The sequence below is a fragment of the Vicugna pacos genome, chromosome 3 (assembly GCF_048564905.1).
Source record: "Vicugna pacos chromosome 3, VicPac4, whole genome shotgun sequence".
In the NCBI taxonomy this organism is placed as follows: Eukaryota; Metazoa; Chordata; class Mammalia; order Artiodactyla; family Camelidae; genus Vicugna; species Vicugna pacos.
The window spans coordinates 108,824,454-108,846,988 of NC_132989.1; the positions used below are offsets into that span (position 1 = coordinate 108,824,454).

General features: G+C 43.0%; 2 protein-coding genes across 3 annotated transcripts in view; both read left to right on the forward strand.

Moving 5' to 3' along the window:
* Nucleotides 1-4,037, forward strand: part of RETREG1 (reticulophagy regulator 1) — a 126,765-nt gene extending 122,728 nt beyond the window's left edge. For both annotated transcript variants that reach the window (XM_072958829.1, XM_006216404.4), the window contains one exon: nucleotides 1,789-4,037. In XM_072958829.1, the coding sequence (XP_072814930.1) occupies nucleotides 1,789-2,282 (494 nt within the window). In that variant the 3' untranslated portion in view covers nucleotides 2,283-4,037. The remainder of the gene's footprint in view (nucleotides 1-1,788) is intronic.
* Nucleotides 4,038-9,927: 5,890 nt separating this feature from the next.
* On the forward strand, nucleotides 9,928-18,436 carry ZNF622 (zinc finger protein 622). The gene is made up of 6 exons (XM_072958830.1): nucleotides 9,928-10,666; nucleotides 11,430-11,690; nucleotides 11,922-12,084; nucleotides 14,891-15,003; nucleotides 17,043-17,186; nucleotides 18,156-18,436. The coding sequence occupies exons 1-6, from the start codon at nucleotides 10,057-10,059 to the stop codon at nucleotides 18,281-18,283; spliced, it is 1,419 nt and encodes a 472-aa protein (XP_072814931.1). The 5' UTR covers nucleotides 9,928-10,056; the 3' UTR covers nucleotides 18,284-18,436.
* The last annotated feature ends 4,099 nt before the right edge of the window (nucleotides 18,437-22,535 follow it).

Here is a 22,535-nt window from a genome sequence, read left to right on the forward strand (position 1 = left end):
TACACTTTAAAAGGGTAAATTTTATAGTATATGAATTATATCTCAAAAGCCATCTTCTTTTTAAGAGTATGAGAGAAAAACTCTAAGCCAGTCAATGTCCAGACCTGCCTTTATTTTGGAAACAAATAATTGATGGTGAAAAAAATTAACTTCTGGAATGTCAGGTGGCATTACTGATAGCAGTAGTGGGAGCGGCGAGGACAGAAACTAATCCCGCGTGTTCAGGGCTGGTCCTCGGTCAGAGGGACGGTGCAAGGAGGGCAAGTTTCCTGAATCCAAAGCTGTGACTCCAGGCTTTCTCATGTTTTTCTTCCAAGTTAGTTTTTTTTTTTTATTTTATTTTTAAAAATTTAGGTTAAGTACAATTTAAAGTGAAATTTGAGACAATTCTTATGCAGTAACTTAACTTTTGCTAGTCTCATTTTATTATTTCAAGTCATTTTAATGTACTGAAAAATATACTGAAAATATAAACAGATTATAATGGAGGATTATGAATAAATTGCTTTGAATATAGTTTTACAAGCAAGAACACACCTTCTTTTCCTTGAGGAAGGGGGAAGGCTGTGTAGTCTTGAAAAAATACAGATTTGGAGATTGGAAGACCCAGGTGTAGCCTTGCCTTTGTCATTAACTTACTGTGTGACCTTGAACAAATGACATAATTTTGTGGACCTCAATTTCCTCATCTTTAAAGTGTATTAGAACAACAGGATCACTGAAGTCTTCTCAAGCTCTTTAAGTTGTAAACGTCTACGAGACCAGGATAAATAACAAACCCTCTGTTCTTAAGCCCCCCATCTCAGATTTACACAAAAGGAGCAATGATAATCGCATCCATGTAGAAGGCTTTCATTACTTAAACTGAAGAATTCGGGGAGGGTACAGCTCAGTGGTAGAGCGTGTGCTTAGCATGCACAAGGTCCTGGGTTCAATCCCCAGTACCTCCATTAAAATAAGCAAATAAACAAAAATAATTACCTCCTCCCCCACCCCACCCCCCAAAAAACAGTTAACCTGAAGAATTCAAATCTGTTGTAAAGCGTTAACTGTTATACTGATTTGCTATGAAAAGTGAAAAGCAATAAAATCACCATCTACCTACTAACCTGACATTGCTTTCAAATATCCCAAAGCTTAAAGTGTTTCTATATATGTTCAAGACCTGAGTTTGGTTAAAGTGGTATGGTTAGGTACAGCTGTATTCATGGAAATCCAGATGTTTCCATAAGCTCTTAGGTTGAATATGGAACAGAAGGAGCAATAGCTTCTTTTAATTCACTGCTTTAAACAAACACAGTTACAGATACTCAGATAGATTTCCATGAATGAAGATGCGAAGGCTGGGTGATACTCACCATCTGCTGGACCAAAACCTATGAAAACGTCCGACTGAAAATTTTTAAATTTTAGATTATACACATTCACATTGGCTTAAGAACAAATTCCCTCCCCAAGAGCAAGGTGAAATTTTGGTGAATATTTAAAACTCTAGTCAGAGCCTCAGCTGATGTTAAGATAGGTTGAATTGTAAGTCATCAGCATTTGTGTTTAAGAGGGAACTAAGGACACAGAGGAATGTCGTGTTTGTGTACGTGTGGAGAGACAGTATCCCAGTTGGGGGAGGGGTCCGATGTGTGGTTAAGATGACTGAAGCTGAGCCAGGAGGCCAGCTGAACACCAGGGTTGCCCAGAGGATTCGGACCCAAGTCAGGGATCTTGCAGACAGCGCTCTTATTTCCAGTGTATTTCGTGCTTAAGTATAAACTTCTGTTCTGTGCTTCACAGATCTCGACCGACCTAGTGAGGAAGTTTTCTCTCGAGACCTTTCAGATTTTCCCTCTCTAGAAAATGGCACGGGAACAAATGATGAAGATGAATTAAGCCTTGGCTTGCCCACTGAGCTCAGGAGGAAAAAGGAACAGCTGGACAGTGGTCCCAGGCCGAGCAAAGAGAGGCAGTCAGCGGCTGGTCTCACCCTTCCCCTGGGCAGTGACCAGACCTTTCACTTGATGAGCAACCTGGCTGGGGATGTCATCACTGCCGCAGTGACCGCAGCTATCAAAGACCAGTTAGGGGGCGTGCAGCACACACTGTCGCAGGCTGCACCCAGCCTGGGGGAGGACACAGACACGGAAGAAGGTGATGACTTTGAACTACTTGACCAGTCAGAGCTCGATCAAATTGAGAGTGAACTGGGACTTTCACAAGACGAGGAGGAAGAAGCCCAGCAAAACAGGAAGTCTTCGGGCTTCCTTTCAAACCTGCTTGGAGGCCATTAGTCTGGGAATCAGCTTGCACAACAGAGCACAGATAAACTACCAAAACATTTCAAACAAGCAAAAAAAGAAAAAAAAAAAGGAAAAAAAATCTTTTTGAACTGTGAGCTTTACTGATTACTTTAGAATTTTTGGATCTTTTTTTCCCTTCTGCAGTGAATTAATTGGATATATATCAGCTGACCACTGATAGAGTGATATTTCTGATAGTTATTTTTATGTAATGAGCATGGAAATGAACTTTATATATGTGTGTATGTATATATATATATATATATATATACATATATATATATATATATACTCACCGTGTTGTCAGAGTTGAATATTAGAGGTTGTTTTTAAAGCAAAAAGAAAACACTCAATTATTGAGATCCCCCCAAAAGTATTCCTTATTTTTTCTTCACAGTTAATTTTTCAAGCATGCAAAAACAGCTTATTGTAACTTACTGAAATGTTAACAGTTAATTGTGAATACATGCTATATCAACTCCATTGTTCCTAATACCTGAAACCATAAAAAGACAAAAATGACCAAGGTCTCTTTAGTTGAAAGACTTGGGAGAGACTACCAAAATTAATTTCCTAGGAAAAATTAAAAGAATATATTTAACCACTTTGAATAGGCTGGTACATTTCCATGTGATTTCTGCAGTTACAGACCTTAGGTTTCCCTGTAAATGACACGCCCCACGGACTGCCAGCTCTAGCCTAGCAGTGGGTGCTATTAACCCACAGCAAGTAATCAAGTATCATGTAGACGGTGGGTGGTTTTGATGTAAACAGAGATTGGGCTGTGCTTTGTTGTTCAGTTGTCATATATTTGTAACAGGGATGTTGTAAGCGCAGATCTATTCTATCTGTTCAGAACTAGGTTAAATCCTGATCTGTCATATATTATGTCATGGAAAAAGTCTCTTAAAACTGTGCAAATAGCTCTTGATGTGTTCTAAGAGTGATGTGATATCGGCAGTAGAGAAACAGTAACTGTTTTTGAAGTCTGCGTAGACTCTCCTACTGGAGGGAGACCTGCTCGGCTTTCAAGTGTATTCATTTGCCATTGAAGTCTAAATCTGTAGTCTGTTTCGTTTTAGGAAGCCAGGATATATTTTTCCTTTATTTTAAACTTCTGAGATGACTTTTAAATAACCAAATTTGACAGGTTGTTAACAAAGGACTCAAGAGCAGACATCAGGCTAGTTTTGTTTTTGTGATAGAAACATTGAATCGTGTTGAGGGACCATGTCAGCAACTACCAGCCATCTCTTCAATCTTCAGGTACAGCTGGCATTTGGACAGATGCGTACAGACATCTGAGGCCCTCAGAAAGGAAGGATTGTCCCAGAATATAGGAAATCTGTGGTCCCCTCCCTTCATTTTATCCCTTTCTTGCTATTTCTAAAGACTAATGATAGGTCCTCTGACATTTTAATGTAGCATCTCTTATTTATTTTTTTCTTTCTGAGGTATTAAAATATCTAGATGGAACTTTGCCAAATGTTAAAGGGGAGAAGTAACTGAAGACTCTGAACACCTGCTTTTCGTGATTGACTCTGTTTCTGTGTCATTAGTGCCTCATGACTGTGTGTGATGTCCTTTAAAGTGAGCCTGTGCCTTCATTATCTTGCCTGTTTTGGTACAAATGAAAATCTGGTGTTAGATCTATGAACTGTGTGGGTTTGGGAGGGACATATCTGAATTCTATTCAGTAAGAGTTTCTGGACATGAAGAAAAATACAGTCACATATTTATAAAGTAGTTTGTCACCAGGTTTTTTTTTTTTTTGATGTGTATGTTTCTTCATTTAAAAATATTCTTGGCCATGAAGTAAAGAAGTATAAAGGTATTTTTAGTTTCTTCTTTGAGGGGAAAACAAGAAGTTGAATAATTCAAGTAATTAAAGAATATGTTACAAGTCACTGGACACGCTTACAAAGAGGCAAACTCAAGACTTGATGGTATGAACAATAAAGCTAGAATCGAATGTTATAAACTCTAAATTAAGAGCAACTTGGGGATGGGGAGGTTGGTAGGGTAGAAAAATGTGTTGCCAGTTCCACAGGGGAGATATACCAGCTCTCTGTGGACAGCAGCTTTAAAACCACACATGCACTTCAATAGTATTTGTTCAAGAACATACGTGATTATAAATTTACACAATGCAATAATGGTACTCTTAATTCTATCACACATAGGGATGTTGAGAGGTTTGTTTTCAGTGTGTGTAGTTTTTGGGGGGGGGGAACATTACATGTAGTCCTATCTCTGGTGTACTAACAATGAATCCTATGATTGATCCAGTACAGTGGGAAATTACATATCCCGTACCGTGAGAATTTATGCAGTCATTAAAATATGAAGCATGGATTTTATTCTTAATTATAGAGGAGCTGTAGAAAGATGTTTTGTTCACATTCGGTAGAAAATGCTGAGCAAAATCATATAATGGGAAAAGCATACACTGATCCTGCATTTTGGTCTGAAACAGTAAAGCAGGGCTCAAGTTCAAGCTTGTTTTGGAAGGCCAACTCAGTGTTTATATTCTCATTCTGAAACGTCTTTACTCTTTTCTTACCCTAAAAACTTCATAATTTTTTTAAACAAAACTACCCCTCCCCAGTTGAGTGGAATATTAGGAGAAGAAACTTTTATGACGTTTGGCAATTGGCAAACATCTTGAACCCACAGAGGCATCTCACTCTTACATTTGAAACAAGTGGCAAGTGCCAGTATACTGCTGATCTTAGGCCAGGAGCAAGTCTTCATTTAAGAGGACAGTGATGTAGAAGTTTTCCTCTTCTGTTTAAAACTTAGGTGGATGTAGTTCCCTACACTGCTCCAGCGATGTCAGTTACAAGTAGGACATGATCTGGAAAACTTTCATTCAACTACTGTTGTCAGAGGTCGTGTGTATCATGAACACAAAGTCCCTGAACTGTATTTCTGTGTATTACTCCTCCCTTTCCGCTGCAGCATTTAAGTTAGGATAGGATGTCAGAATTAGGAGTTCTAGTTCTGTTGGTAATATTATGGCTGTAAGACACAATGTCAAGTCACAATAACACCCCAAAACCACCACCTCAGTCTCCCCAGACATAAAATTAGGAAGCTATTTCTCTCACACAGGGATGTTTTGAGAATGAATGAAAGAAAAAAAAGTGTCTGAAGCCCTTTCAGGGGAAAAAAAGCTGTATAAAACTAAGATAGTGATTTTTTCCTTTTTCAGCTAAGCCATCTTTTTGAACATTAAAAAGAAAATTCAATGAAGTACATGCTTACAGAAAAAATTCAAAGTTTCTTTTAATGGGCCTGTCCCATATTGGCCTCATAATCTAATAAATAGAGTGGAATAAGAGGATGGAAAGGTTGGAAAATTGTCTATTATTTCACTTGACTCTGAAACATCTGTAAGGTTCAAAATGGCTAATGAATGATTCTAACATGTACCGGCTGTGGGACTTCAAGTCACCGAACCTATCTGTACCTGCTTCCTTCATCTATAAAATTAGGATAAAGGCACCTACCTCACAGCATGTCATAAGAATTAAACGTCGAAGACCAGGGTTGGCAAATTGCTGCCCATGAGCCAAACTGGGCCTGCAGCCTGTTTTTATGGGACACTAGTGAAAAGTGATTTTTAAAATATTTTTAAATAGTTCAAAAAAAATGAATATTTTATGACATACGAAAAAGATAATGAAATTTAAACTTCAGTATCCATAGGTAGTGATTTACTACCTATGGATAGGAGAGGGCCGCACTCAGTTATGTTCTGTCTATGCCGAGTCTGATGCTCTTAACAGAGAAGCTGAATGGTTATGACAGAGAACATAGGCTACAGAACCTAAAATAGTTCCTATCTGTCCCTTTATAGGAAAAGTCTGCCAATCCTCAGTCTAACATAATAGAAAACTGTCACAGTTAGGATTGTGTGTAATCCTCATGCCTCTACAATTAAGTGGTATTAAGGGCATTTTTCAGAAGGAGGGGGTCAAATAAATTGTCCAGAGTCACATAACTACTAAGAGGAAGAGCCACTTTGACCCCAAAGCCTGTTCTCTTTCTAATATGTCACCTTACCTAATGTTTTTTGGTTTTTTAAAATACATTAAGAATGATAATTATAACAGTTTAACAGAATTTCACTAAATATTAAAGAATGATTTTTTAATTTAGTTTTTTCTTTTTTTCAAAGAATCCACATGCCAGCTGACCCAACTATTTTAAATGCTGCAATAACCAAATTTTGCTATAAACTTCAATCCCTTGTTAAGAAAACTTTGCATATCTAGATATCCAAAAACTAAGGTAGTAAAATGTTTTAAAATGGTTTATTCAAAATCATAATGCTTTACTTAACATTTTTATGAACACGAAATTCATAGAAGTTGTAAGCCACTTAATAAATGTATGTCAGTTTTGCAGTCTATATTTACTACCCCCTAAAATTTAATCTCAACTAACCCAATCACCTTTATACTTATCCCTTTAAAAATCATTGCCCCTGCAATATAGGAATATGGAAAGTAGTATCAATTGACTGGAAGGTGACCTGATTAGCTTTTATCTTAAACTTTGTAATTATCAAAGATCACCATCCCAGTGTCATCCAAGCTGAAAAAGAACATCCTCGTGGGTACTGTCACTGTGCACAGTAACTTCAGTAATTTGGTAATTAAGCAAATTATTTTAAGGGCTATGTCACAGTATCCAGAAGGAATTCTAATTTCCATTATTTTCAAATCTAAAATTTTGATCATGGGCAAACTCATTCTTCTTTGGAAGAATGACTGATTTGGTAATAAACATTCTTGATAGCATTACCAGCAGAGGTTAGACACATTAACATACTGCTCTAGATATTCTGTGGAGAAATTCACCTCAAAAGTCTCTTGGTCAGTGGGCTTGCATTTACCGAGGAGCTACTGGCTCTAGCCCGGTTCCTTTCTGGTATTTCTCCAATCAGTTCCAGATACTGCTGCTGGATCTACTCAAGGCCCAGGTCTATTCCTGATGCCCATAAAAACGGAAACACTTTCAGAGTCCTCCTGTTTACCAGCTGAAAAACGAACAGCCAACTCCAGAATTCAGCTCTTTACCCAGTGATACCTTAATACTTCCCTGTCCTCTTTCCCCTTCTTTCCCTGTACCTTTTCCCTCACACAAACCAGACCTGCACTCTTCCTGAATATGCCCTTATTTCCCTCCATCCACTGTATCTCTTCTACCTGCTCCACCCCACTTTATCCACTTTCCCCTCCTCAGGACCCATTGCAATGTCAACTCCTTAATGAAAACTTTTAATTTAACTATTGTTGATTTACAATATTGTATTAATTTCAGGTATACAGTGAAAACTTTTCTGATCTCCCTGATAACATTTTTCTATTCTAAATACACATTGCCCCTTTCTTTGTATTTCATTGTACTTGACTCCATTTTTATTGTATTAGTTAATTGTGTAGTTCTTACCATCCTTAACAAGTCAGAAAAATCTCCTTGAAGACAGGGGTGTTTTAATTTAAAACCAATAGGATATTATATAGTGTGATATTGTGATTTATAGTAAGGTAGAGATATTTGGTCTTTGTCCCATTCCTGGCACAGAGTTCCTAAAACCCTTGAAAGATCTTAAGTGATGAGAGTGATAAAAAGTGTCTTTTCTTACGTTGATGAGGTGACTTTTGTAAAGCCCCTAGGTAGCCTGGCTGAGAGGGTGTCCCAACCAGAACTCCAGGGGGACAGAATCTCCTGTGTTTGGAGACCTCCTGACCTCACCCTATGTATCTCCTCATATGGCTGTTCATCATTTACATCCTTTAATATCCTTTGTAATAAACTGGCAATCTAGTAAATAGTTTCCAGAGTTCTGTGAGCTGCTCTAGTAAATTAATCGAACCTGAGGAGGGGATCATGGAAACCTCTGATTTACAGCTAATTGTTCAGAAGCACACATAACACTAGACTTGGAGTCGGGTTCTGAAGTGGAACTACTCTTGAGGGACTGAACACCTAACCTGTGGGACCTGACATCATCTCCAGGTAGATAGTGTTAGAATTGAGTTAACTGGAGGACACCCAGCTGGTGCTGCACAATTGCTTGGTAGTCTAGAAAAAAACAAAACAAAACACACACACGTATTCCTGGAGACAGCATGGTGGAGAGGCTCTAAGAGATACTGAAAACCAGACAAAGAAATTTAAACTTCATCTGTGGGCAACAGACAACCATTCTGGAACTACATGAGGGACACAAGAGGAAATATGGTTGAGGAGAATTAGTGTGGTTATCTCTGTGCTGCAGGGTAGACCAAGAGGGAAGAGGAAGGCTCTCTCAGAGACTGCAGTAGAACTGCAGTCCACTGGAAAATTAATATGGTGGAGAAAACAATGTCCCTTTGAAGACAGTAAGTAAGGAAACTGGAGAGTTCAAAGATGCCGAAATGGGTCATGGGAACGGATTAGAGAAGGCAGGAAGAAAATTATGAATTGTGGGGGAACACATTCAGACCACAGCAGTAAAGGGTCTGAATTTTATTCTGAGTCAGGGGAAGCACCAGAGGATTTTGAGGAAGGAGAGCAATATGATTTGACCTGCATTTTAAAAAACATCTTTATCTTCTTTGGTGCCCTGGGTCACTTGGACTCTAAACATGCAACCGCTCAGTTCTGAAACAGGCTGACTGGTTCAGCAAGGCTGTGCAGATGAGTGTAAGAATTCCCTAAGCCTTTAACATCATGCTTCCTGTACAACTGAATTACCACCTATGAAACAACAGAGGTAACATAGCGCATGAAATGAGGCTGGCCCGAAGTCAGATGTGCTGTTAAATGTAAAATACATACTTGGATTGGTACCCAAGATTTGGTACCAACAAGCCAACGTAAAATGTCTCATTAAATCCTTTGTCTTATTAATTACACGTTAAGATGATAATATACTGGGTTAAATAAAATATGGCTATCTCGCCTCTTTCTTTTTGCTTTTAAAAAAATGTGGCTACTCTTAGATTTAAGATGAGCTATGTGGCTGGAATTCTATTTATACCGGGCAGAGGATGGGCTGGGCCCTGGGCCCCCGGCTGGCAGACTCTGCATCCACGAGCTCCCCCGCGCCCTCCGCAGGGCCGGCCGCCGCAGAAACGCCGAGATTCCGACCTGGACTCGGCTTTTGCTGTGAATTCCCTCAAACTCCGACCTGAGGCTGCGGTTTGCCGGGACTCCTGCCCGCGGGGCGAGAGCTCAGGTGCTCCCCCGAGAGCTAACCAGCAGCCCTGGCTCTCGTGACACCCACTCCCGGGCTGCAGCGGCGCAGCGGGCGGACCTCAGAGAAGCCCGGACCGCCAACGGTCGCACAGACCTCTCCTCCCGGGCCCGGGCGCCCCACTCCCCCTTCCGGCCTGACGGTCGCCTTCCCAGCATCCCGCTTCACTGCACGACCACCAAGGCCCAAACCAGCGAGGGCGGGGCCGCCCCATACCCACCTCAGGCCACGCCCACCTCGGGCGACTCAATCAACACTCACCTCAGGCGAACTAGGCCAGACCGAATTGGCCGAAGGCTATCCTAGCTTTCCCGGGAGTCTCCGCGGGGGGCGGGGCTATAGGTCGGGAGGCGGGACTTCCTGCCCGGCTGGGCCTAACCTCGATCCAGTCCGGAAGTCGGCCTGCAGTCTGGCTTTCCGTGGGTTCTGACGTGTGAGGTTTGAGTGTCTGGTAGGGTCGGGTGGCTGGTCCCCAGATTTCTGCCTTTGTCGCCTCTTAGTTCACGCCTGGCGATGGCGACCTACACCTGCAACACCTGCCGCGTGGCGCTGTACGACGCGGAGGCGCAGCGGGCCCACTACAAGACGGACTGGCACCGCTACAACCTGAGGCGCAAAGTGGCCGGCATGGCCCCGGTCAGCGCCGAAGGCTTCCAGGAGCGGGTGCGGGCGCAGCGGGCCCTGGCGGAGCCGGAGAGCAAGGGCGCGGCCACCTACTGTGCCGTCTGCAGTAAGAAGTTTGCCTCCTTCAAGGCCTACGAAAACCATCTCAAGTCCCGGCGGCATGTGGAGCTGGAGAAGAAGGCGGTGAGTAGGAAAGTGGCGATAATGAATGAAAAGAACTTGGAGAAAGGGCTGGGCGTGGACAGTGTGGACAAGGATGCGGTGAACGCGGCCATCCAGCAGGCCATCAAGGCCCAGCCGTCCACGTCACCCAAGAAGGCGCCCCTTGTGCCCGAGGCGGAGTCCCCGAGTCCCGTGGCCGTGGCTGCTGGAGGACGTGGGACTCAGCAGCGAGCCCCTGCCGAGAAACCTCCCCGGCTGCAGTGGTTTGAACAGCAGGCGAAGAAGTTGGCGAAACAGCAGAGGGAGGAGGAGAGTGAGGAGGACCTGGATGGAGATGGTGAGGGGCGGTCTGGGGGGCGGGGTGGGGGAGGGGGAGGGGATTGACTCCCCACCCCGTAAGTTTACAGATTTAACTTGCAGGTTGGAGTGAGCAGGTGTTATTTCTTAAGTGAAAGTGATGAGTGAGGCTGGTTTTGACGCATTCTGAAGTGGCTTGTGTGGCCAGCATCCCCATAGGGCATTTGTGTGTTTAGTTCACTGTTGTAGATTCAGGGACTGAAACATTAACTGAGGGGTGCGGGGGCAGGGAGGAGCAGTTAATAAATATTTGTAGGATGAGTGGATGCTTTCTCCATTTTGAATGAGGTTTTTTTTAGTTTTTTCTCTTTTTTAAAATAGAAGTATAGTTGATTTACAGTGTTGTATTAGTTTCTAGTGTACAGAACATATGCATATGAGGACATGTTGCTGCCGCACCGTCTGCTGTGGAATGTCAAATTCTTTTGGGTTGCTGGTTATGATGGCTTTGCTTTACTTTGAAGTGTCCAGAATCTGCTGGCTAACCTGAAATGTGAGCTTGGAGCTAGCAGCCTAGCCACCTTGACTTGATGAGCTATATTTCCCTCATGCCACATACCATTAACACTAATTACGTGAGTTCACATGTGCATAGCAAAGGAGCATACGTCTCCTTCAAAGGGTTTACTGTGTCCTGGAAAAGAAAGACTAAAGCATTTCTTAGCCATGCAAACTTGTCTGTGGTAAATGAATAACGTTTGAGATCTTCAACTAACTCTGTTTTTCAAATCTCTGGCTGGAAGACTGGGAAGATCTTGATTCTGATGAGGAATTGGAGTGTGAGGATGCTGAAGCCATGGACGAGGAGGAGGAGCAGGATGCAGAGGAGGAAGAGACTGGAGTGAGCGCCCCCATTGGCGCCATCCCCGTGACGGACTGCTTATTTTGTCCCCATCATTCAAGCTCCCTCATGAAGAATGTGGCGCATATGACCAAAGTCCACAGCTTCTTTATTCCTGACATAGAATATCTTTCGGATCTTAAGGGACTGATTAAATATTTGGGTAAGTGTAATAGTTTTTCTTTTTTAATAATGAAAGATCGCAGTATTGGGGGGCAGGTCTTAAGGGAACATGAGTTTTGTGTTTCTCATCCATCTTGGATTGAATGATCTGCTCATTTTGTGAGAATCCAAAACTTGATGCATATTTTTTGAACTGTGGAGATAGATGGTGAGATGTAAGCTGGCTGCAAAAAGCTGCTTTCATATTTTTCTCCTCAACTTACTTTTCCAGGAGAGAAAGTTGGTGTCGGAAAGATTTGCTTGTGGTGCAACGAGAAAGGGAAATCCTTCTACTCCACGGAAGCTGTGCAGGCTCACATGAATGACAGGAGTCACTGTAAGCTCTTCACAGATGGAGACGCTCTTTTGGAATTTGCAGACTTCTATGATTTTAGGTAAGTCTGTGGTTTGTAATATGGAGGGGGGTGGTGAGTTCATCCCATTTGCTCTGAAGTGGTGTAGATACGCCCAGGCCTGACCTTTGTCTGGCTCTGTCCAGTGCAGGATTCTTGGTACCTCTGAGAACACTTGCATAGGAGGGGGTTATTTCCTGTCATGTTGTAGCTGCGAAACTGAGTGTCACAGAGTTAAACACACATACCTGATAAAGAGAAGATGTCAGGGCCAAACTGAAGTTTGTCTGATTTGAAAACTTGTTTTTGTGGTTTCAATGGTCAGAAGTTCAGCTTTGCCAGTGACCTCATGAACAGAGGCCTGGAAATGAGGTTTCACATTTTGGTTTCCCTGAGAGTCCTTGAATCACAAGCTGTCTCCTAAGGGAGTCTGGATGGGTGGCGGCTTTCTAAGTCCCACATCATGCCACACATTCATGCTAGGCACTGCGGAACATCTGGTTCCTAGTGTCCAGATGCCTATGACCTAGCACAGGTGTGCTGTGCAAGCCGGTGTGTGTAATTACCATGCCAGGTGTGCAGAGCCCACCTGATACGGGTGTTCAGAAAAGTTCTAGTCTTATAAATTGTCCTTTTGCCTTTTCGTCCTGATTTCTCATTTCTCACTTGTAGTGAGGGAGAGTTTTTCATTGTAGTCTCTTTGGTGGCTGTGCAGTGTATATCCATTGTGGTTTTAATTTGCATTTCCCTAATGAGCACTAAGGTAGTTGAGAACTTTTTTATATATAAGTGCTCATTTAGCTTATTTCTTGTGAAGTGTCTGACTAAGTCTTTCGTCTATTTTCCTATTGGCTTATCTGCCTTACTATTCACGTTTAGTGTGCCTTTCTTTAATTATTTTTATGTGTGTGAATATTTCTAGAAACAGAGATTCTTCTAGAACTGTGGTGTTTAGTATGATAAATAATAGGGGTGCTCATGTGGCCATTTACGTTAACTAAAAATTAATCTAAAAATTTAAAAATTGAATTCTTCAGTTGTACTGCCTATAATCCAAAACTCAGTGCTTAAAAGCACATGTGACTGGTAGCTACCATGTTGGACTCAGACAGAAAATTTCTGTCTTTCTAGGGTTCTACTGGACGTCACTGTTCTCGAACTTGTTTTTATAATGATTAAATTGAGGAGAACCACATTTCCACCTCTACATTGTTCTCTTCCTTTCTGGTTCACAACCCTGCTAGGATAAACAGATATGTAGGGGAAAGAGTTCAGTTATAAGTCATTTGCTCACTCTTTCAAAACCAATTTTAGGTTCACAGCAAAACTGAGCAGAAGGTACAGGGATTTCCCATATTCCCCCTTACCCACACGTGCACAGCCTCCCTCATTAGCAACATCTTCTACAAGTGGTACCTTCGTTACTATTGATGAACCTACATTGATCCATCAGTTAACACTGAATCAATTAATAATCAAAGTCCATGGTTTAGAGTTCACTCTTGGTATGGTTCATTCTATAAGACTGGACAGATGTACTTATAATGACATGTATCCACCATTACAGTATCATACAGAGTAGTTTCAGTGACCTGAAAGTCCTTTGTATTCTGCCTGTTCATCACTCTCCTCCACCCTAACCCCTGGCAATTCCTTCTTTCCAGTGTCTCCATGGTTTTTCCAGAGCATCCTCTAGTAGTCGCACATTACGTCGTACGTTACGTAGCCTTTCAGACTGGCTTCTTTCACTTGGTAATATGCATATAAGATTCCTTCATGTCTTCTCCTGGTTTGATAGCTCATTTCTTTCCAGGTAATTCCAAAAATATTCCATTGTCTGGCTATGCTGTAGTTTATTTATATATCTACCTACTGAGGTACATCTTGATTGCTTCCATGTTTTAGCAATTTTGAATAAAGTTGCTATAAATCTCCATATGCAGGTTTTTATATGGACATAAGTTTCAGCTCCTTTGGGTGAATACCAAGCAGCACTACTGCTGTACCCTGTGGTATGAATATGTTCAGTTTTGCCAGAAACTTTCAAACTGTCTCCCTGAGTAGCTGTACATTTCTGTGTTCTCACTGTCACTGAATGGAGTCCCTGTGGCTCCACGTCCTCACCAGCATCTAATGTTGTCTGTGTTCTGGACTTTGGCCATTCAGATACACGTGTAGTGGTTTCTCACTGCTTTAATTTGTGTCTTTCTGGTGACACGTGCTGTAAAACACCTCTTTACATGCTTATTTGCCATCTGTATATCTTAGTGAGGGGTCTGTTAAGGTTTTTGGTCTATTTTTTTAATCGGGTTTATTTTCTTATTGAATTTTAAGAGTTCTTTTATATTTTGAATAACAATTCTTTATCAGATGTGTTTTCTGCAAATATTTTTTCCAATTCTGTATTTTCTATTTTAATTCTCTTGGCATTGGTTTTCACAGAGCGGAAGTTTTCAGTTTGAATGAAGTTCAGCTTATGCATTCTTTCTTTCATGAACTGTGCTTTTGGTGCATTACCTAAAAAGTCATCACCAAACCTTAAGTCATCTAGAATTTGTCCTATGTTATCTTCTAGGAGTTGTTATAGTTACTCATTTTACATTTAAGTCGGTGATCCATTTTGCGTTCGTAGGTAACTTGCATATTTTACTACAGAGAAAATGCTAACAGGTTATTTTTTTCTCCAAAACCTTTTATCTGGCAGTCTCTGCATCTGTTTACACCCCCCCACCGCTCACCCTTTAGGTAGCTCATGGATTTGCCACATTGGCAAATACAGTTTATGTCTTTTAGGTCATGAGGTCTTGATCTGTGTATTAACTGTATTAATGTCACTCCACTGCTTCAGGAGTAGCTACCCAGATCACAAGGAGGGGGAGGACCCTGATGAGACCGAGGACTTGCCCTCAGGAAAGACCTTGGAATATGATGACGAAACCATGGAGCTGATTCTCCCTTCCGGTAAGTGTGTTTGTCCAAAATACCACTGAGATTATTGGAGAGGCATGTTCCCATCACTCCCCTTCCACACTGAGGAGAGAGAACCTACAACTCACAGTGTGCGTTTGTGTTCTCCCGGATGAGGTAGATTCTGAAGGTCACCTGGTAGCTCTGTCTTAGCTGTTTTGCTTAAGTTGGATCAATATTTTCTTCACTTCCGTTCTCTCTCAGTGCTTTGATCCGTCATTATTTTTCAATACATAGACCCTTTCTTTTCTGTTCCTTATCAAGTGTTTTGGCCCTATCCAGGTGTTTCTTGTTAAACTAGCCCTTCCTCTTATTCTTTGAACTGATTCCTGTTTCCATGTATTGCTCAGACTTGCGCGTGGTAGTCTGGCCTGGGTGTATCTGATTGACAGCACCCAGGATTCCTGTCTGTGTTCTGAGGGCAGGGGGAGGTTTGGAGTTTGAATTCTGGCTTCTTTGGGGTACATGTTTCTTATTGGTGGGAATTTATCCCAGGTGTGAAAAGGTGAAGAAAAGCCATGAATGTGAAAAGTACATAAAACAGTGTTTATGGTGTTACGATTAGTGGAGAAGAATGGGAGCAGCTACTGAAGACACATTTGGAAATACAGGGAACGGAATGATAATTAAACCCTAATAAACTTCATATTTACTGAGCAGTTAGCATGGTCAGGCAGCTTATTTTATCCTTACCACAAGTGTGAGTTAGATTCTGTTATCCTTACTTGACATATGAGCAAACTGAAGCTTAGACAGATTGAGGAAGTTACCCACAATCCTGGATCTAGTCAGCGAAGGCTTATCCCACTTCTCTCCACTGCCTGGGAGATTTGTAGCAATGGTGGGCGTACACACTGGCGGTGGAGACGCCTGTCATGAGGAAGTCACCCTGGGGTGCTATCACAGCTTAGGTACAGACCAGCTGTTTAACTCAGAACAACAACCTTCTAAGGCTGGGGCAGCTGTAGACAATGACAGAGGAAGGATGGGCAGGCAGAGCCTGTTTTGAAAATGTAATTCTTCCTACAGTAATAAGAAAACTATAGGGCAGTACACTATCGTGGCCTGTACAGCACACAGCAGCAAAACAGGCCCACATCTGTCACAGAGGCCTAGGCTAGGCTTCCTCTGGTGGAAATACCAATGCAGAACCTGAGAAATTAGCTTCATAAAGTATTTTTTAAGACTTTGTTTATTCAACTTCTTTTTTAAGATGATAAAAGGACAGATCATCCATAGAATTCATTTCTGAAAGCTTGATTGACTGGCATGATTTTTACCAGATCCTTCCAAATAGACAAAAGCTCTGGAGAGAATTTAGCTTAATCATCTTTTAAACTACAGTACACCCACGACTTCCCTCATTTAGGAGCAGTAGGGCAGGGGTTCTCCGCCTCAGCACTGTGGACATTTCGGGCAGATAACCCTTTGTTGTGGAGGCTGTCCTGTGCGTGGTATGATTTTAGCCACATCCCTGGCCTCTGCCCACTTGGTGCCGGGAGCCTCCCTCCAGCCATTGCCACATGTCCCCTGGGGATAAGATAGTCGCTGTTTGAGAACCACTGCGCTAGAGACTGTAAGCCAAGGAAAAGTGGATTGGTTCCCCTTCTGGACCCAGACTGTGGCTGGTAGACCTAAACATCAGGGCCGTTCTCTGTGCTTAATCTTTTTTCTATTAAAACGTTGAGACTCCTTACCCCTAGGGCCCTGTTGCAGGTGTTAGTGGGGGCGGCTTGTGCATTTCTGGGGAGGCTCTTTTATAGAACAAGAAAGTACAGACGCTGAGTTTTTCACTTGACAGTGACTTGCCATGGTCCCTTTTCTTAAATCTCTCTGCTCTTTGGTTTTCTTTTTCTTTCATTGTTTAACACGCGGCCTCGTCTTTCTTCAGTGGGTAGAGCACTGTTTCTTCCGACACATGCATTTTCCAGCTGGATAAACGTGAGAAGTCTGACTGGGAAAGCCCTAGCTTCATAGCTCTGCCTTGAGAGAGTTCCAGCTCGGTGCTTCAACGTTGCTGTTTTGAAAAACAGGTGCCAGAGTGGGTCATCGCTCCCTGATGAGATACTACAAACAGCGGTTTGGCTTGTCCAGAGCCGTGGCCGTTGCTAAGAACCAGAAGGCGGTGGGCCGGGTCCTGCAGCAGTACAGAGCCCTGGGCTGGACCGGGAGCACAGGTGCGGCGACACGGGGACAGCCACGGAGCAGCCCCGGGACTTGCAGTTCCTCAGGGGCCCTGGGTGAAGGGGTGGTTACTGACCTTGTCCCTAAGGATCCTCCCCAGGGGACACTTACCTTGGCTCTGGGGGCGTCTGTGACCACTTGAGGCGTTTATGGCAATAAGTCCCCAGCTCCATGACGGAAAAACTTCTTATTCGTGGCACAGCAACTTTCTAAAACCTGCATGTATACCACTGACTTTTTCAGGAGGTAAAGGTTATGAAGTGAGTTGTTTAGTAATTATCCAAGGTTGAAATCCTCCTGGAAGTTTCCCAGAGGAATGGAATGGCATTCTCACAGCAGTAGTTTGAGCTGTGGAGTCAGCATGACTTACCTGATGTTCTTATTGGTATGAGTAATTTATCCAATCAAAGCCTCTGTTGTCTCACTTATTAAATGGAGGAGATGATAACGGGGCCTGGGCCGGTGGGATGTCATAAAGCAGGATGACACAGCACATGCATGTAATAAAAGCTACCAGTCCTTCTTTCTGTAATTTCCCCATAAAAATGATAAGAGTCAGAGGAATAGAGTAGGCTACTGACATTGTTACCTTCAAGGAGAACGTCAGTCCACTGGAGACAGTGGAGGGAGAGCGGGCAGCTGCCTGCTGACGGCCGGGGAGCTCTGACGCTGAAATCACTGTCGCTTCCGCTGTGTCTGTATACACGTGGTTTCACTAGGGCTCCCTGTGAGCTGTGAGCCCGCTGACTTCATCTTTCTCTTACAGAGTTTTTGATATGATGACAAAGGAAGAGGCTCATCCCAGAGAATTGTATACAGACAGTTCTGGGGTGCAATTCTGGGGTGCACATAGTCCCCATTGGATAGAGACCCCAGTTAATATCTCTTCTTTAAGAACTCAGTTACTCCAAATTGGCTTTTAAAGTTTGGGTTTTCATTTCTTACCTCCTTTCCACCCCCAGGAGCAGCACTCATGCGCCAGCGGGACATGCAGTATGTCCAGAGGATGAAGGCAAAGTGGATGCTGAAGACGGGGATGCAGAACAACGCCATCAGGCAGAAGCACTTCAGGCCACAGGTGCTGTTCTGAGTTGCCAGGGCTTGAGTCCTCGTCTGCCTCCCTCGCTCGCAGCCTCCCCGCCTGAGGACCCCGGAAACCGGGTTAGACGGCGGGCCCCTTTGCTGCTGTTTCTCCCCGTACTTCATCTGCTCGTCCCCGTAATAAAGGGCAGAATCCCCTGGGCGCTCCTGTGTCATTTCTGAACAGGGTAGAAAGGTCCTGTTCTGACAGAGTGAGTGCTGTGTGTGCTGGGACGGGCCTGTCCTGCTCCCGAGATCTGCTTCGTTGTCTCGGCTGGAGCTGATGTCGGGCTATCAGGACAGGATGGGGGACTCGAAGTTTCTGAAGGAGCGAAGTGGGATGTCCCTCACTGGGGTGTATCGTGACTCCCGAGGTGGTGACCGTCTCCGGGCACTTTCAGTAAATGCAGGCAAAGTGAAAGAGCATGTCCGGGTCCTGCTGTGAAGGGTCTTCGTTCCTCAGTGTGGTCACACGGAGATGACAGTGCTGTGTGCTCACGGTCAGTTCCCAGTGCTGCCTTCAGAGCAGGAAGAAAACGTGTAAAATGTGCGGATGGTGTCACGGTTCAGTCTGTGAAGAGACTCTCCATTTACGTGGTTTAGGGGAGGCCGGGGTGCACTGGGAATGAAGGCAAGCGTGAAGGTCTAACCCACTGAGCTAGCTTTCTGCCTGGGGAAAAGTGGCTTGGTTTTTATAGTCTGTAAAACAAGGTGGTTGTTACCTCCCAGGTTGTTGTAGGGGTAAAGAAACCAGCCAAGGACCCATCACTCACTCAGTCCCCAGCCCGAAGTCAGTGCCTCCGGGCCTCCCTCGGGGGGCTGGTGCCCCACTGAGGAGGGGGATGCTCTGGGCAGCGCAGTGGTCTTTCTGAGGAGCAAGTTCATGGATGCGAAGGAACGTGCTTCACCTTACCATGCATTCACTAGCCATTGCTTGCTAGAGACACTTCTTTCTCTTTCAATTTTGGATGCAGAGTTGAATGAATGATGTTTCCTCAGTGCGCAGGCTCAGCTTCTGACAGTGGACGGCTCCCTGGTTCTAATTTTACTCCTTCATCCTACTTTCTAATATTCTCCCCACGCAAGGGCCCACTCTGGTTTGCCACATCTTCAAATCTATATCCTAGGAAAACTGTTAGCATGAGGTGTGTTTTTAATTTACACTTAACTGAATGTGCAACGTATTGTGCTGCATCTCTTGGCGGGTGTTGCCGGCTGGCTGGGTAACACTGATGGTGTGCAAAGGGGAGGCGGTGATTTACTGAGACATAGCCTCTTGTGTAAACACCACAAGGTTCATTGTCACTTATGGAAAATATCTCTCGGGGGGACAACTCAGCTTTTAAATAGTGTTTTCTGAAGATCCAGCAATGAACTGAGCTGGGCTTGGCATTTGAACATACATCGCAGTCAGACCAGGGCGACTTATGCCCTGTGGAAACAAGCCTCAAAGCCCTCTCTGTGTTTCCCAGGTTGCCTCCCAGTTCTCATTCTCACACTGTGATAACTAATATCGTTGCTTACGACCTGGGTATCATCTTAGATTCCTCCTTTATTCCCAAATTCTACTGGCTCCTCTCTCGTCTTGGTGGTAGAAATGTACCCCCTCCATCTGAAGGACCGTCCGTGTCTCAATTTCCATCTCCCATTTTCTGCTCTAGATTATTTTATCCACTCTCTTCACCAGCGAAGTCTTTCTTATTCACATTTTTCTAATTGAGTGAAACTTTACTATGGTTTTATTTTTGTAGGACAGCCTGAGCAATGAGATAACATTCATGTTTGTTTCAGCTCATTTCTAGGACACTGATACCATACTATCCTCTGTCTCTCGGAACAGACATGCACACAAAGGAACTGGGACAATAGACCTCGTATTTCTTTTCATTAATTTGTAATAAAAGCTGCCGGCAATACTCGGCCATTATTATTGACCATCTTGTACAGGGCACTGAGTGAGATCGTGAGGGGCGTACAAAGATGTGTGAACCAGAACCATGTAGTGTAGAGTCAAGACAATTCCACTGGCTGCAGGGGTGAGTATTTGAAATCTTATGTTTATGGGGACTCAGAGACAGAATTATTAATCCTCTTTTGTTTCTCTAGCCTTTAGCCCTTTAGTTACCTGGACCCACTAACACACTACACAAACACACTTCATAAATCCACAAATATATCATAATTTTTCAATTCTAGTTCAGAAGGTACTTTGTTTTATCCCATCCCTAGCCCTGAGGATAACAAAATAAACAGCAAAGGCCACAGCTTCCTGTGACCTACTTAAGACTATCACACATTTCCAGGGCACTGATATTACCGACTATTTAAGGGAAAACTTTAAAATGCTTGCCCTCAAAAGGTATTGGTGTGAGGTATAACTCAGTGGCAGAGTGCGTGCTTACGTTAACATGCATCAGGTCCCGGGGGTCAATAAAAAAGGTATTGTCATCCCATATGCAAATGAAATGTGCAGTATCTCACTTTTCCATATTGAAACATACACTATGTTTCTGTGAAGCTGGAGTAAACAATTTCAATGGGCTGAAAGTGATTGGGTAATCTGGTTCCTTTGCATTACCAGGCAACTGAATGAGATGATTACTATTTTCGGAGCCACCCTGGAGAGGGAAGGAATTCTGCAAATGTGCCTGAAACACAGGGCTGGTCCTGGTCCACCTTGAAGCAGGATCTGGCTTGTCTGATTTCTCAGAGTGTGAGGGAGCTCACACTTATGTCACGATTAAAAAATTAGTCCTTTGTATTTCTCATTATGCAGTCACAGGAGAAACTGAGTCACCGTTAATGGTGTGTCAACTAGGAAAAGAAGTGACGGTGTGTGAGAGATGGAGTCTAATCAGAGCAGTCAAAATTTTGGTGACCGTGGTTCACCCTTAGGGTCAGCAGCTACTGCATCTTTCATCCAAACCACCTCAACTGACCGCCTGCCTCATCAGTTTCTTAATATGTTCAATGAAGTTACAAAAAAAAAAAAAAACCCCAAAAACAAAAACCAGCAAATGCTGTTGACTTGCAGACTCATTGTTTCAGACTAATTTGCAATAAAAAAGGAAGAGATTTGGAGAACATGGTTTAATATTAAGAGTAAGCTAGCAATAATCTCAGTTTGCATGGGACGTTCCAGGTTTTATCACTAAAAGTCCCACATCACAGGAAACCCCAGTCCCAGGCAGTCCCCAGTGGTTGTTCACACTAGGAGGTGTAGATCAAAAGACAGGAACTCAGGGCTGAATTGATAGCTTTTTCCTCTTGATGGGAAAGCAAATATCATGTTTACAAGAGGTAGAAACTGAATTCCTTAAATGAATTCATTGTTCATTCATCAGTTTTCTTAGTAAATCATCTAGAATGACTTCTCAAACATCTAATCCAGGGCAAAGCTGTGTCAGAACACCTATGATAAAAGTGCCCAGTGAAAATGCGGTTTGAAAGTTTGAAAAACATTTCATCATTGGAGAGGTGATGAGGCTTTTGTGACGTATGTCACGTACATGTGATGAAAATTCCAGCATAAATAGAGATTAACATAGTCACTTTTCTTCTCTCAAAAAAATTTCTGATCACTATTTCCTTGAGTGATGATCTATAAATCAGTTATCCTTTCTGTTCACCACGTGACGTATCACCACATATATGAGTCAGGTTCTCCAGAGAAGCAGAACCAATAAGATCTGTGCACCCAGAAAGAGATTTTAAGGACCTGGCTTTCCTGAATATGGAGACTGGCAAGTTCAAACTCTGCAGGATTGGCTGTCAGGCTGGAGACCCAGGGAGGAGCTGCAATTTGAGTCTGAAGGCAATCTGCTGGCAGAATTCCCTCTTCGCCTTGGGGAGCAGGCCTTCAACTGATTGAATGAGACCCATCCATCCACATTATGGAGGGTGATTGGCTTCACTTAAAGTCTACTGACTTAAATGTTAACTTTTTTTAAAAAAATAACTTTGTAGAAACATCTAAAAAAATTGATGAATCATCTGGATACCATGGCCTAGCCAAGTAAACACAGAAAATTAACCATCGTATGACCCAGGGGCTTAACCTCTCAGTAAGGGAAACTTAAGAGTTTGACAAACTAGGGCTGAAAATGTGGTGCCCTGCTAGTTGAAACTCAAGCTGCTTTTCTAGAAATTATACTCACTCAGTTCAGTATTAGACAAAGATGAATAGGAAATTTCTGCTTTGTTTACCTTGTTTAATTTTATTATAACAAACAGGTACATGATAATTTACAATGTGAACTTGC